The sequence below is a fragment of the Carex rostrata genome, chromosome 26 (genome assembly GCF_964058835.1).
Source record: "Carex rostrata chromosome 26, lpCarRost1.2, whole genome shotgun sequence".
NCBI lineage: Eukaryota > Viridiplantae > Streptophyta > Magnoliopsida > Poales > Cyperaceae > Carex > Carex rostrata.
Window position 1 is genome coordinate 1,407,263 of NC_135943.1, and position 15,926 is coordinate 1,423,188.

At 32.8% G+C, this 15,926-nt stretch overlaps 1 protein-coding gene and 1 non-coding gene across 2 annotated transcripts; both read right to left on the minus strand.

The window, feature by feature from the left end:
* Positions 1 to 680: 680 nt before the first annotated feature.
* On the minus strand, positions 681 to 754 carry TRNAV-CAC (transfer RNA valine (anticodon CAC)). The gene has a single exon. It is a non-coding gene; the product is annotated as a tRNA-Val (tRNA).
* A 2,681-nt stretch (positions 755 to 3,435) lies between these two features.
* On the minus strand, positions 3,436 to 7,689 carry CKI1 (Signal transduction histidine kinase). Its single transcript, XM_078293044.1, has 4 exons — positions 7,332 to 7,689; positions 5,910 to 6,490; positions 4,531 to 5,583; positions 3,436 to 3,732 (listed from the first exon to the last, which is right to left on the minus strand). The coding sequence occupies exons 1-4, from the start codon at positions 7,669 to 7,671 to the stop codon at positions 3,526 to 3,528; spliced, it is 2,181 nt and encodes a 726-aa protein (XP_078149170.1). The 5' UTR covers positions 7,672 to 7,689; the 3' UTR covers positions 3,436 to 3,525.
* Positions 7,690 to 15,926: the final 8,237 nt, after the last annotated feature.

Consider the following 15,926-nt stretch of genomic DNA (forward strand, 5'->3'; position numbering starts at 1 on the left):
TAGTTTAAGCTCGGTACCGAAAGGTACTATTAGGGTTTGAGTTCTAAACAACAACTCTAAAAATCAAGCAATCTCACCTTCAAATAATCACAAACAATTACAATAAGAGAAATAACTAACAGTTGCAAACTTGCAATTGGGTTTTGAATCTGAAAAGGAAACAAGGGAGAAGAAAAGAGAGAAACCAAGAAATCGCAGCCGCCGTAACAGTTGCAGATTGAAGTGGTGAAGTCGCCTGAAGATGCGGTAAGGAGAGAATGGAGAAAGAGAAGCGACAAAGTAAATTGAGAAGAGCACGGCGGAGGGAGACGGAGAGAGCAGAGAAGGGACGAAGCGTACCGAAAAAAAAAAAAAAAAAAACGGAGAGAGCAGTTTACAATTTCCGTTCACCCTCATCAGATCGAACAAGTATCCTCTCCATTACTGTAAAAGATTCCCTTCACTTTACGGTTTAAGATTAACTCCCAGGCGCTTTGGGATTCGGGCTAGTGCAGGAAGCAGTATTATTGGGCTTTGAGATTCGTTCGAAGTTAAAAGGAACGGTTCAGATTCAGTAAATGTAAAAGATAGTACAAGTACCGGGGAGGAGGTGAATTCCATCAGATCAAACTCGCACGGATTCTAAAGGAGATCCGACAGATTCAGATTTAAGTTCACCAAAAGAGCTAACAAAAAAAGTATGTCTAAGCCCGGGTTCGAACCGGGGACCTTTCGCGTGTGAGGCGAACGTGATAACCAACTACACCACCCAGACTTGGTTGACTTCAATGAACAATTAAATAATAAATATCTTTCACCATTAAATGTGGTTAAACATTTTTTAAAAACTTGTTTAATTACTAACATGCAAAACTATACATTTTATGTATTATACCTACTAGTAAAGCTTGAAAATAGCCAAGAATGATGTCAATGTGTCACTTGTTCAACCTAAAAATAGATAGAAGTTGAAATTAAAAACTGTATAACCCCCAAAAATTTTAAGTATCTAGTGGTGTGGTTTATTTCTCATTATTTATTAAATTTTCTGACCTATGGACACTCATCTGGGCATTTCTTAAATACCATAAAAATTATTAAATGGCAAACGATTTTATTGAAATCATTCCCGCTGACCATTTTCATTGATTCATTTTATTTTAATAAGAATTAGCATGAAATATGAATGAAATACAGAATATAAGTCTATAATTAATAAGGAAAGTGAAAGTGATATATTCTTCCAACCATTTTTTGTCAAGGCAAATGTGAAATGCCTGATAGTTTACACAATAGATATGGAAACAAAAAAAAAAAAGATATGGAAACAAGACATTTGCCTATTCATCCGTAAACACTTTCCTTAATTTGATGTCAAGGAGTGTAAATTAGGGGTGCACAAAAAGCTCATAACTCGAAACTCAGTTCGGAATCAAGTCGGATTTAGCTCACTATAACTCGAGTTAAAACTGACTCGAGTTTACTGACTCAGTTGATTTATGAGTCGAATCCAAGTTACCTCCAACTCGGTTGAACTCATCACACCAAACCCTAATTCATTTATTTCCAATTTTAAAGCCCCCAAAACCTTATAGCTGCTTTTCACATTGCCGCTTGAAACTTAAAAAAAAATAAAAAAAAATCAGAGAAGCGACTAAACCTAATCCCCATTCCCCACTTTGTGTCCGCCTCGCCAAGTCAGCCTAGCCTTTGCCCTTCGGCCTCTCAGGCTCCCAGCCTCCTATTTATTAGACTCTGTACTGTTTTGTTAGACTTTATCGGTTTGATAATTTTTAATTATGTACTATTTTGATATTTTCATAATTTATAATTATATATTGGTTATTATCTCATTATGTATTGCCTTTAATTATGTATTATTTTGGTAAAATATGTAATTTTTTTTGTTAGAATTAAATTAGACTGTTTCACTATGTACTACATTATGAGTCACGAGTTGCTCGCGAGTTAATTCCAAATCGGAGTTTTTGACTCAGAACTAGATTAGTGACTCGGACTTAACTCGGCTCATGAGTTCACGAGTTAAATTCAAGTTGTCCTCAACTAGACTTATGAGCAGCCCTAGTGTAAATGTTTATAATCGAATTTCGATATCTGACTTCTCGCATAGTATTATTTTAACTACTGGACTAAAAACTGATTCATTTATATGTTTATTATTGTTTGAAAACAATACTTACAATCACAATTATCTACATGCAGACTAATAAACATTTACCTTTAGATAATTTTTAACACTGTGGTGTTCAAGAACTGTTAAACTGGTTTAATAGTAATTTTAGAAAAAACGTTAAATTGGTTGGCAAGTTTGTGGAATTTAATTTCACCAGTATAGTGTAGGACTGGCAAAAAAAGCACGTGGCTTGTGGCCCGTTTGGTATTCGCCCGTAACTCGATCGGTAACAGCTCGTTTGTTAGTGGATCGAATTAAAATTAGCTCGCTCTCGCTACATACTCGAGCTAGAATTAATGAGTTTGAGTTTGGCCTGGCTCGGCACGAGCCAGCTTGGTCGTTAACGAGTTATTTAATATACATAGTTTAATAGTTTAATTGGATCCGTTTTGGACTGTGCTTAAGTTGATTGGTAATTTTGTATGAAATATGTGTGAATTAATTATAAACAACTAAATTAATTTGTATAAATTTGTTTGATTTGATATGCATGAATTTATTCTGTGAATATGTTTGTATGAATTTAGGATTTTGATATATTTGTATTTTGTATATATGAATTTAGCTGTAAACTTAATTTATAGTAGTTTATTTGCTTAATTACAATTGAATTAAGAGTATTCCTCAATAATTAGTCATATAAATATTATTTTGTTTTAGTCATAATTGATAAGATGTATTATGAAAATTTAAGATATAGCAGGAAATAAAATATACAATTTTTTAAATTTGCCAAGCTAGTAACGAGCTAGCTCGGCTCGCTCGGACAAGTCACGAGTCAGTTTTGAATAGCAATTTCAACTCGGAACCTAAAATTCAAACTCGCTCACTCAGCTTGATCCATAAACAAGCTGATTACGAGTGAGACCTAATTCGCACATTAGTAGCTCGTTGCCACCTCTAGTATAGTGGTTAGTTTTAGAAATATATATTACTTATAAAGGAAAAGGTTGAGTTAAAAAAACAGAAAGCCCCGCCCCCCCCCCCCCCCCCCCCCCCCCCCCCCCTTCCTGGTATTAGAGTCGCTGTTATTATGTTATCTTTCCTATTTTTAACGGAGCATGCATGTGTTTTGTTTAGAGTTAGGGACCTTCAGCTTGGGATGAATATATATTAATACGTATAAATCTGAACTACAATAGATAAACAAGCACTATGAGGATGAATAAAACTTAATTAGATGATAACACGATTTCAATTTACAGTACATTACATCCAAACTATAACACACCTAACCAGAAAATTAAAGTATTACAGCTTGTTTTTATTACAATATTACAGAGATTGAAAAAGAAAAAGAAGAAGAATAAATATAAATATATAAAAAAAGAAGAAAGCGCCACAGAGAGCTTCTAAGTGCCGACGGGTTTGAAGAAGTCGGCCACCTTGCTTTCGTTTAGTGGCTTCAATAGATGACGGTCCATACCAGCAGCGATGGCTTTCTGGACGTCTTCATCGCTTGCGTCAGCCGACACAGCGATGATTGGCACGTGGATTCCGTACCGGCTTTCTTCTTCCCGGATCTGTCTGGCTGCTTCATAGCCATTCATCACCAGCATCTAAAAAAGGAAAAATCACAAAAAGAACAATTCAGTTGTTGTTGTAACTGTAAATAAATTATGGAATAATTTGAACGAGGAATACTGTATCAGAAAGAACAATTTAGTTGTTGTAATTGTAATGAAATTATGAAATAATTTGAACGAGGATTACCGTCTCAGATTTTGGTACTGTACTTGTCAGATTTAGTACTGGTTCACTATACCGATATCCCATATCCGTCCCAATTTCACCAATACTCCCTCTTCTTCAAATTTCATAGCCGATGGATAGATATTTTGGTGGCGCTAATTTGGAAATTTGGAGATGATGGAAAATAATAAACAATGGTTCTTGACGAGTGGAGGCGCTATGAGGATGGGAGAGGAGGATGCGGAATTTATAGCTGGGAGTTTAAGAGAGCCTTTTCTGTTAGCGGCTGAGATTATCGAATTCCAGTTATTGCGGCCGAGATTAATTTGTAGTGGCACTCTTTTCAAATATAACCGTTATAGAAATCCTAAATCTAGTGGCTATGATGATAAGTAATTAAAACAAACCCTAATTAAGCCATCAAGAACCTCATCCCCGCCGCCAAATAGCGAAATGCTCGAAACACCTTTTTATAACCTGATTTGTCATAGATTATAAAACCTACCCCACTGGCAGATTGCTCAAGTTCCTCACCAACATACTAGGCATTTAAATTATGTGCACTTTTGTACAGTATTGGTAAATGTTCATAAGGTGGTACGAGACCGTACTCTGCACTGTACTCATAAATTATAAAATATTTAATAAATTTTAATAACATTTACCTGACAATCCATGAATATAGCATCATAGGTGAAACAATAGTCGCCATTTTTTCCTCGGGTAAGTCCTGTTTCGAGAGCATTCTTTACCATACGTAGTGCTTCCAGACCATCTTTGGCAACCTCCACCTCTGCACCAAGCTTTAAAAGTACTTTGGACCCCACCATTCTTATTACATAATCGTCATCAACCAATAGAAAACGCTTCCCACTTAACGGCTTCTTAATTTGAATTGGGCTGCTAGTTTCTTCAGTTATTTCGCATGGTTCTTTTGGTTGGATATTTATCCGGAATTCGGGTGATGGGTTGGTTGTTGTTTTTTCTACATGCAATTCCTCAGCATTTTCAAGCTCTTGTATGAGTTTGAACAACTTGTGCAACCGAGTGCCATGGATCGGCTTTCTCAAAGTAAGATTGCAGGGAAGGTCTTGGAATTGACTCAAATCCTTTTCAGTTACTTTTGAGTCAGCAATACAGGCAATCCTGCAATAAAGATTGGGGTTTCTTCCAATAAAGTCGGTAAAAGTTGGTAATATCTTTGGGAGGTTTCCATTGGATAGATCAACAACTACGAGGATTCTTAAAGGAAATTCATCGGACAATTCTGTATTTGGCAGAAGTTCAGAATCTTTTTGCAGCCCACTCAAGCACCGTTCGTTCTCTACATTCTCAGTTTTCCTTGAAAATGTCTTGCAAAAAGGCACAGAATCTGATTTGCTCGAGGAGTTGATGTTGTGCTTTATCTTTTCAAGAGCTGGAGAAATATGCTCGGCATGTTTAGCCGTCCACACTTTTATCCCGAGGCTCTCAATCCATGCCTGTAGGATTCTTTTTGTTTCACCCCCTTGAACAAAGAGAAGGGAATGAACTTTCATGGAATGTGACTCCTTTAGCATGAAAGGTTCGACAGTTGTTGATCTGATTGCTTCTTTGTGTCCAATTGTATCCTGAAGAGCTACCTCCCCTGACTTGAGGAATATGTTGAATTTGAAGCAACTTCCTTTCTCACCATGCTCCTTGTCACGGATGCTTATCTCGCCACCCATGAGACGTACCTATAAGAAAATAATTTTATTTGAGTGAGTTAATATACTGGTCTTCTTCTTTTTTAGCCTTATTTTGAACTAACAAGCATAACCAGTTTCTGTTCAACTGAAAATAAGCTGTATAAGTAACACCATAGTAAAATTTATATTATATGCTGGAGACCAGGACAGATAGAAGGTTATGTAGAAGAAAATTGTCATTGCATTTTGATATGCTATTTTTGTTTGGGCTAAGGCCTCAACTTGTATTCCTGACTAAATAGGTAAAAGCCTAAAACATCACATCAATTCCTTAACCAAATAATAAAAAAGAAGCTAGTGAATAAGAATCTCACAAAAGATTGCACAATTCCAAGTCCCAAGCCGGTGCCTTCAGGTGAATCTTCCTTGACTTGAACGTAGTTCTCAAAAACCGATGCTTTCTTTTCCACCGGTATCCCCATTCCGGTATCATCCACTTCCAAAGTCAGCTCAATTGAATAGGGATCGTTTCCCATATATTGAACTTCTTGCTGCTTGGTTCTACTTCTAAAATGCCTAAAAGTATTTCTTGACAGGCAGCAAAACATGCGTGAAATGGACAATCCATAATCGGATGAAAAATTAGTAATTTTCAATTTTGGTTTGCTTGCCCAAGCGCGAACAACAATTTTCCCTTCTGATGTGAATTTGACAGCATTCCCCAACAAATTATCCAAAATTTGCTTAAATCTCTGTTTGTCCCCTGTCACCTTCCCCAACTTTAAAACAGAGAAATCACACGGGTCCCATATCATCTCCAACCCTTTCTTCTCAGCCAAGACGTTAAATGCGTCAACTGATTTTTCAATTACTTGAGATATGTTGAATTCGGCTTGTTCTAAACGCATCTTTCCTGATTCCACCTTACTACTGTCAAGTATTGTGTTCAATATATCTGCAAAAATTTAATATTAAATAGCCAATAAGCTGAAAGAAATATATAGTTTAAGTACACATAAATTTAGTGCAAGATGAGCAATAAGTCAAATAATGCATAACATACATCACCATATATAGCTTGCATTCATGAGAAAAGCTAATTATAGAGAATTCTTCATAGGATTATTAGAATTTTATTTCTGTACTCTAGGAATCAGACCGTTCAAAATCCCAATTTGATACAGAAACTTTATGGGTGGACAAACAAATACATGCATCGGTCGACCATTAATTAAGCAGGCAGTAAAGTTAAGTCCAATTTTACCCAATATAGTCTCTGGTAGCATGAACATGACTTTTTGTACCAATTTAAATTAATTACCGTCTGACTCCGAGTAAACAACAAAAGATCCAAAAAAAGAAAAAAGAAAATATACAATCTTTGCACCGTTATGATTCTGATACTGTATATTTTCTGCTTCCAGATTGTTTGGTGTGAGGATTCTGATTTTGGGTTACTGATCATATGTGTGTAATATTAAATAGTTAATTAGTAAATAAGATTGTTTCTAAAAGTGGATGGCTAATAAGTCTATGATTATTTCTTAGATAAATACACTGTATGCTACATGCTTGACACCATGAACCGGACCGGTTTAGGGTTTCTTCCTAGGGAGGGTGTAATTTTTGCGCTTTTGTTGGTGTGAAAGTAGTTTCTTGCTAATAAAACTTGTGACCTGTTTGGATCATTCATTTTTTTTTTTAAATAAAAACGAAACAAATTTGGGAACAGTACGTGAAATGAACAAGACAGTAATAATTCCAACTATCAAGAAGAAACAAGCGTTTAAACCAACCTAAGAGATCCCCGGCATAGTCCTTCATCTTCACTAAGTTTGTTCCCAAATCAGAGCCTGGTGTCTGATCCTGGCAATACTCAATCAACCCAATGATGCTGTGTAGTGAATTGCGCACGTCGTGACTAGCCCGTGCAACTGCCAAGCTCTTGTTCATGCTCTTCCTCTCGGCCTGTTGCACTGCTTCCTTCTGTTTTATTAGTTCACCTTGTAAAATGGCCTCTTGCATTTTTGACTGTTTGAGACGTCGCAACATGAAGAAGGCAAATAAGGCCATGCCAACAAGCACAACTACAGCTAAGCAGATGATTATGACTTTCAAAACTTGGAAAATTTCCATTGTTTTGTCGTCTGGGAAAGCAAGAGTAATGACCTACACAAGTAAAACAGAAATCAGGTTAACAAAAGTAATGTTAATTCACGCAAAATAAAAGTAACATGGAAAAACACTTGCATTATTGTCGTACATTATTAATCACTTTGAATGTTAATATTATATATATATACACGTGCAAATTTAAGGATAGAATTACTATTATATCTTGTTAGAAGCAAATTATATAACCTTTATAATGTATATTTTCATTTTTAAGCAATTAATCATATACTCATAAAGATAACATATATAACCTTTAAATTTTTGTGAGCTTTCTTTCCTTAAGATACAAAACAAAAATACTTATGTTAACTTAATGATTCAGAAAGATATGTTACCATCATCAGAATTAGTTAACAAAAATATTCTTTATGCCTTGGCTCAGGTGTGCTTTTATGCTCACAACAAGTAGATATGCATACAGACATTTGCAGATTAATATGGTACCATCTATTTAAGGCCAATTGTATTACCTGCCTTGTATTTTCATGTTCTCAATGTATTTATTTTTTTTTTTTTGTAAATTGGCAAGTTTCTAGAATACTATATTTGGCCACATTGCATATATATAGGGAAATGAATCTTATGCAGTTTGATTCAACATATGAGCTATTATTATTATTCACTAAAACATAATAAAATGCTATGTAATTTTTTTTTGCATATATGTTGTAACGAAAATAAGTTCATTTCATACCATTGGAACTCTTGGTATTTTAATCTGCATGCTACTGTTCTGTGTTCTGCTCAGATGCTCAGCAACTTCAGCATTGGATCCAACACGATAACTTGAATCAACCATTTTATTCAGTGGCACCGGAATCCGACTTCCAGAAGAACCTGAGAAATGACTCTGATCCATGTTACTTTGTACAAGTACTATGCTCTTTTGTTCAGCAAGACATGTTGCAAAGACCGAGACAACAAGTAGGCCTACAGCCAGCATTGAAGCCACCTATAATGGTTAAGTAACAAGGAAAATTATTTAATTTTCATAAGCAAGCATTGTTGAGATGGATTAGTATTATTTTTATTATCATTCTTATTTTTGCTTTTATCTTTTCAATTGGTGGTGTATCACTGAATTAATTAGGATCCTAAAGTCGATCATATATATATAAAAGCAGTATATAGCAAATCTTATTAATTTTCAGAACTTATAATATGGCTATTTTGATGTTTCATGACCACAGTTGCTGTTAATTTTCTCTATTCTATGTTGTTGAGTAAGATGATATAGAACAAATGTCTGTGTCCCATCAACAAAGTGAGACAGCACCTGACACCATATATGCCATTCCATATACGTACTCGAAGTTTCATGTATAAAAATAGGCATTGGGTATACGTAAAAAAAGCGCGGGAAATAAGTGCAGCACAGTAACGGCTTTAAATTCAAATAAAGTGCCAAAAGATCAAATCAGTACAAGAGCTGAAACAGCTTGATTGGTAACAAACTGTAAATGTGCTGATCAATCAAGATGATATGGAAAAATATGCTTACTAATGGCAGAATCCATTTCTTTGTCAGTTGATGGGCCATTGAATTCTCTTCTCCTCCCATTTTTTACTGTTGCTGATTGAATTGTAAAAAAAAATACCATTAGCTTCGTATGGATCACAAAGCGACATTAAATATTAGATGTGATTAAGAGATTATACAAACTAAATAAAATCACCGGGACTTGACTGAATTAATAAAATATAGTATTTAGGAAATTTTAACAAGGAGAGGAAGTAAATGTTCTTGAACAATAATTTTGAAAACTACTCCAGAAGGATTTTATGTAGAGTAAATGTTTCTAATCAATTTTTTTGATATATAAGGGTATGTACCTGGCTGTTCAATGCAAATAAATAGTGAACCCTATTCCTTACAGTGGCTAACAAAGATTTATTATTTGAGAAAGCGGAGAAAGAGAGCTAGAGGAGGATAAAAATCTTTAATTGAAGTTTTTTTTTCTCCTTTGATAAAACCTAGGTACGTAATCGCCAACAATTGAAAAATAAAAATAAAACAAGAAAGAGACAGTGAGTAAGGAAACAAATGTACCAATTTAGAGCTCCCAAGATTTAGTTAAGAATAGAGATGATCCGCTATTTTCTTGTTAAACTATGAGAAAGATCAAGATATGATGAAAATGGTTAAACCTTGTTGAATTTTTTTTTTTTCTTAATTGTTAAGACAATTTATAGAATTTTGGTAGATGGAGAGGAGAGATATATAGCAATTTGGCATAGGTATAAAACATTTGCATGGCCAGAAGCGTGAGGTAAAAAAGTACACTCATATAATTATAATAACAGGACATGTTTTTGCATTAAATATTTAAACCGTTTCCCAAACACAATTTAGGGCTATGTAATTGTCTAGCATTCACACATTTTCTTCAAAGGCCGGGTCTATTTATAATTAATGGAAGGTTTAGACTGATTACAAAGAGACAAAACAGTGGGCTAACGGAGTTAATGAATGCGTATCCTCTGCATTAACTCAAAAAGGAATCTTTTGAGTTAATGAATCTCAACCGTCTGATTTTAAACGGAGCCAATCCGGTCTCTGCTTATGATATAGAGTACTCATTAAAATTAGTGCAGATCTAGTCTGCACGAATCTTAAACCAGATCGGATGGTCAGGATTCATTAACTCAAAAGATTCCCTTTTGAGTTAATGCAGAGGATACGACTTCTGGTTGGATTATCAACGCGTCAATCAAATACACTATTCATGGTTTTTGTAATAGTAAGAAATGGAAGTTAGTAGCATCAAAGATACACTTCCTGATTTGAAAGATAATAAGAAAATTTTATGGTAATTTTTTTTTTTGCAAATGTATATATATATACTCCGTACATAATAAGAAAATTTAAATTGGACTTTTTAATTAATTATTTTTCTTCTTTCCAAATGCTGTCAGAAAAAATAAGGATAATTTTAATTAATTAATAACAACTTTTCTAGAGAATATGACGTGGAACATTTAACATAGGGGACTGGTTTGGCCGAAATTTTTATTAATAAGAAATAAATTAAATAAATATCAATATTAGAGAACGGTTTTAATTTTTTTCGAGATATAGAAAAAAACATGATAGATTATCACAGTCTTTGGCCTCGAAAAAAAATCAAAACCATTATCTAATATCGATATTTATTTAATTTATTTCTTATTAATAAAAATTTCGGCCAAACCAGTCCCCTATGTTAAATGTTCCACGTCATATTCTCTAGAAAAGTTGTTATTAATTAATTAAAATTACCCTTATTTTTTCTGACAGCATTTGGAAAGAAGGAAAGTAATTAATTAAAAAATCCAATTTAAATTGTGTGCTCTGATGGGAACACAATTTTAATACGTACGGAGTATATATATATACATTTGCAAAAAAGAAAAATTACCATAAAATTTTCTGATCAGCTGTTGTTGATTGAAATGTAAAAAAAATTACCATTAGCTTCCTATGGATCACAAAGAGACAAGAATATACATTCTAAAATCTCAGGGACTTGGCTGAATTATACAGTATATTATATTTAGGAAAAGGCTGTTTAATCTTTGTTATAATGATAAACAAGTATATAAAAGCAACTTAAGCATTTTAAAAGAAATAATTATTATTTACTAGGAAAACTTATTGTTAATAATAATATGATAATAAAATCTAATAAAAAAAAAAAAGTTCATATTCATAATTAAAAGAACCATAAGAAGATAAAATGTATGGCTGCACTCCATTTCATGAATTAATTAAATAAATTTACATTAAATACAAGAACTTAAATAAAGATGGAAAATAGATTAACCGAACAAGATTTGAAAGAAATGTATTATTGTTTATCGTTACATTTCAGATTTACATTATGACTAAAGAATTTTTAACAATAATCTAAAATTTTCAGATTTTAATAAAAGAAATACTTATTCATGAATTAATACAACCTAAGAGCAAAATTCATTCTAACTAAATAGATGAAATTACCATATCCTAATTAATCAATTTATGTAGCAAAATAATGAAATCTTCTAGTACCTTAATGCAGAATGTTCCACACAAAAAAGAACTTCAACTCGGTTTGACAAAGTTACGAGAGAAGGTAGCGGAGGGAAAGAAAGGTGCAGCAGAGGCGGGGTTTGGGCAGAACAGAGGAGATGGCGGCAGGGGTTTGAAACAGAGGGTCGGGGTTGATGAGAAACAGGGGAAATCGGTGATGTAAATAGAAGGGGGTTCTCCTTGGGCAGGGGTTTGAGAGGAGGAGAGGCGGGGTTTGGGCAGAACAGAGGAGATGGGGGCAGGGGTTTGAAACAGAGGATCGGGGTTGATGAGAAACAGGGGAAATCGGTGATGTAAATAGAAGGGGGTTCTCCTTGGGCAGGGGTTTGAGAGGAGGAGAGGCGGGGTTTGGGCAGAACAGAGGAGATGGGGGCAGGGGTTTGAAACAGAGGATCGGGGTTGATGAGAAACAGGGGAAGTCGGTGATGTAAATAGAAGGGGGTGCGTGACAGAGGGAAATATATGGTCGTGGAGTTCAAATGTGCTCAATTTCCAAACGGATTTCAGGAATCAGAAATCCCTGTGTCTATCTCTCTCCTCTCTCCTCTCTCCTCTATCTCTTGAAATCTCCTGAAATCCCAGCAGGGGTTTTAGCAGAGGAGGTATTTAATTATAACTTATTGCAATTATTTGGTATGAGATTGAATTTTTGGATGGATTTACAATGTTTCCAATAATGAGGTGTATGTTTTATTTCTATATACGATATAAGATAACATTGTTTCTATGATTTTCCTATTTTGTGTACGTTTAAAACTTTTTAAATTGAAAATTGTTCAAAGCAATTGAAAATTGTTCAAAGCAATTGAACACCTTAAAAAGATAACTAACAAAGCTATAGTGATTGAATTGATAAGTGAGATGATATATATAATATTATATTTAGTTATATGAAGTGATAAATTTTTCCGTAAATAATGAAATAAGTGATATGAAAAATAATACATTAAGTTCAGTAGTTATATAAAATAGAATGTTGAATTAACCTCTTTTTGTCTTGCAATTAATTTATTTAAATATAATGTGGCCTACAAATCGATGTAATTATTTGGTTAACTTTTTGATTAAATCGTACTATATTTTATTTGTATAAAAATTGTCGTATTCAACTACATTAATACACACACACTCTAATTGTGACGAATTGTTACAAATTTGAATTTAAAAAGATAATAATAAAAACTACTCCAGAAGGAGTGTATGCAGTGTAAAAGTTTCTAATTAAAAATTTGAAATATAGCCAAAGCCAGCCATTCAATACAAATAAGTAGTGAAACCTATTTTCTTACAATGGCTAAAGTCAGGAAACAAAATTTTATTATTTGAGAAAACGGAGAGAGAGAGGAGGATAAAAATCTGTATTTGAAGCAAAAAATAAAGCCAGGTAATCTCCAACAATTGAAATATAATAAAAAATTTTAAACCTCTGGCCGTGATACTTCTTTGGGAAAAAAAGAATTAGCGCTAAGTATCACGGTGAGAGGTTTAATTTTTTTTTGTTTTTTTGTGTGCAAATCTCTGACTGTGATGGAGTATTACGGCTTGGATTTTTTTTAATTTTTTTTTTCTTCGCAGTTCAGTTAGTTGACGAGGAGATTAATTAGCGCTAATTTTGACCGTGATAGTCTATAACGGGTAGAGGCCGTGATACTCTATCAAGTTTTTCTTAATCTCGAAAAAAAATTAAAACCGTTCTGTAATATCGATATTTATTTAATTTATTTTCTATTAGTAAAAATTTCGGCTGGTTTTGGGCTGGCCCAGCAAGAGAAGCGTGACACGTGTCCATCACATATGAAAGAAATTTATACATGATTTAAATTGATTAAATACGTACCATTAAGTGTTAATTTGTTATATGTATTTTAGGTACATTAATACGTATCAAGGTTCTAAATAGCGTTTATCGCGTCATAGCTAGCGGGAAGCTTACAAAAAAAGCTATAGCGAATAGCGTCACTATAGCGAAAATTATGCTACATAGTGTTTTCTTATTTTTATAAAAATTATATCATATATTTGTACTAAATATCAACATTATCTAAGTCTCATAGAACAATAAATAATATCAAATTGATTAAATTCATATTGAACCAATACAGAGTCCAAATTGCAACTCAAAATATCCATAGTAATACTAATATCATAAACTATCAATATTTTTCTATTCAAAATATATTCAGCATCATGACATAATCTATCTCTTTCTATTTAAATTTCAAAATAACTTAGACATCATGGCATAATTAACTATCTTAATATATTCAAAATATTCAAACTACTGTATAGTAAGTATCATTTTGTTACTTCAAGAAATATCTTAATATATTCAATCTAAGTCTTTATTTAAAACTCATATAAATTGAAAAGAAAAAAAAAATATTCATGTTGCATAGCGTTGTAGCTTCTTTATTTTGATTTCGTTTGATAGATCTCTCATTAAATATTTAATAGTTTAATATAAAGCTTAGTACGTCAATTGTAAAAAAAAATTACGGTTAAAATCCAATTTGAGCCTTTATTTAAAGCTCATATAAATTGAAAAAAAAAACAGCAAATGTTGCATAGCGGGCGCTATTTGCGCTACACGCTATGCACTATAGCGGACCGCTATAGTGTCCGTAGCTCAAATAACGCGTTATTATGCCATAGCTTAGCGTTTAAGGTCCAAAAACACTATAACACGCTATTTAGAACACTGATACGTATAAATATATACCAAATGAACCTATGACAAATCAAATCTGGACGAATTTCAGTCAACAAAAAAGAACTAAAACTATACAAAAAATAACATATATTGCCTTCTGACTTAATCTGAGAAGCATTAAGTAAATGCATACATTATCTATTGATCATGTACAATTAAAATAATGAGTATTTTAGGGACCATTAATATCATCATACATGTATATTTAAATTATATAAATATTAAGAGTGAGTAGAACTAGGGTGCTTTTAAGGTCACGAAAGTTTTGGTAAGCTTAACTCTAAAACTTATAAAATTGATTTCAAATAACAAATCCGAACCGTTGAAACCCACCTACCTTATGTGTGATGCATCTACATGTGAAATTTTTAAACATTCGAATTAATTTAGTATAAAGTCAAGCGGTCAAAATTAGAAGGTTAATAAATTAATTTTAGTGCATTCATTTTTTGAACGTTTTTTGACCGCTTGACTTTATACTAAATTAATTCGAATGTTTAAAAATTTCACATGTAGATGCATCACACGTAAGGTAGGCGGGTTTCAACGGTTCGGATTCGTCATTTAAAATTGATTTGATGAGTTTTAGAGTTAAGCTCACCAAAACTTTGGTGAGCTTAAGAGCACCCTAGTTCTACTCATTAAGAGTTATTATATATAATATTATTTCTAGCTAGTAGTTAAAGTATATAGTGTTAAGGTTAGAAAAAAAAAATCTTATACTCTTGTAAAGAAAACTATTGAAAAAAAAAACTTTATTCATAATCATTATTCGTTTATATATGAGATGTGAGAATATATAATATCACCAATAAACATTTTTTTTTGTAATATAGTGTCAGTAGGATAAACGAATTTCGAACCATAGGTCTAACATTGTTGGTGATTGGAATTGTCTCTCTAGCAAGATATGTCGGTTTATATATGAAAAAAAAATATCGTAATTATTGGATTCTTCATTTAAAAAAAAGGATTCAATTGATACTCTAATTATATTGGTCCTTGTAATTAAATTGATAAATACATACTAGTATCATACCTATGCGTTGCAACGGGGACATATTATAAGAAACAAATATATCAATGAAAATAATAATTATCTAAAAATTAAAATACATGTTAATAGAAAATTTATATGCTTTATGTATTTTTAATTAACTTTAATCGTGATCTCTGATAACAATTTGATGATGTGATTATTTTTTAATTTTTAAGTACCAATGATATCAAATAATAGTTCGATTCGAATCTAATATCAAATATCATACAACAATTCAATATCAATCAAAAAACATAAATAGAAATTGTTAACGTGTGTATGTATAGGATATACACACACACATATTATAAGAAAAATATATATTTACACACACGTTCCAATTTATATTCTTCTTTGTTTCCAATTTAGAACACACACACACACATTGATATATTCTATATCGGAAATATATTCTA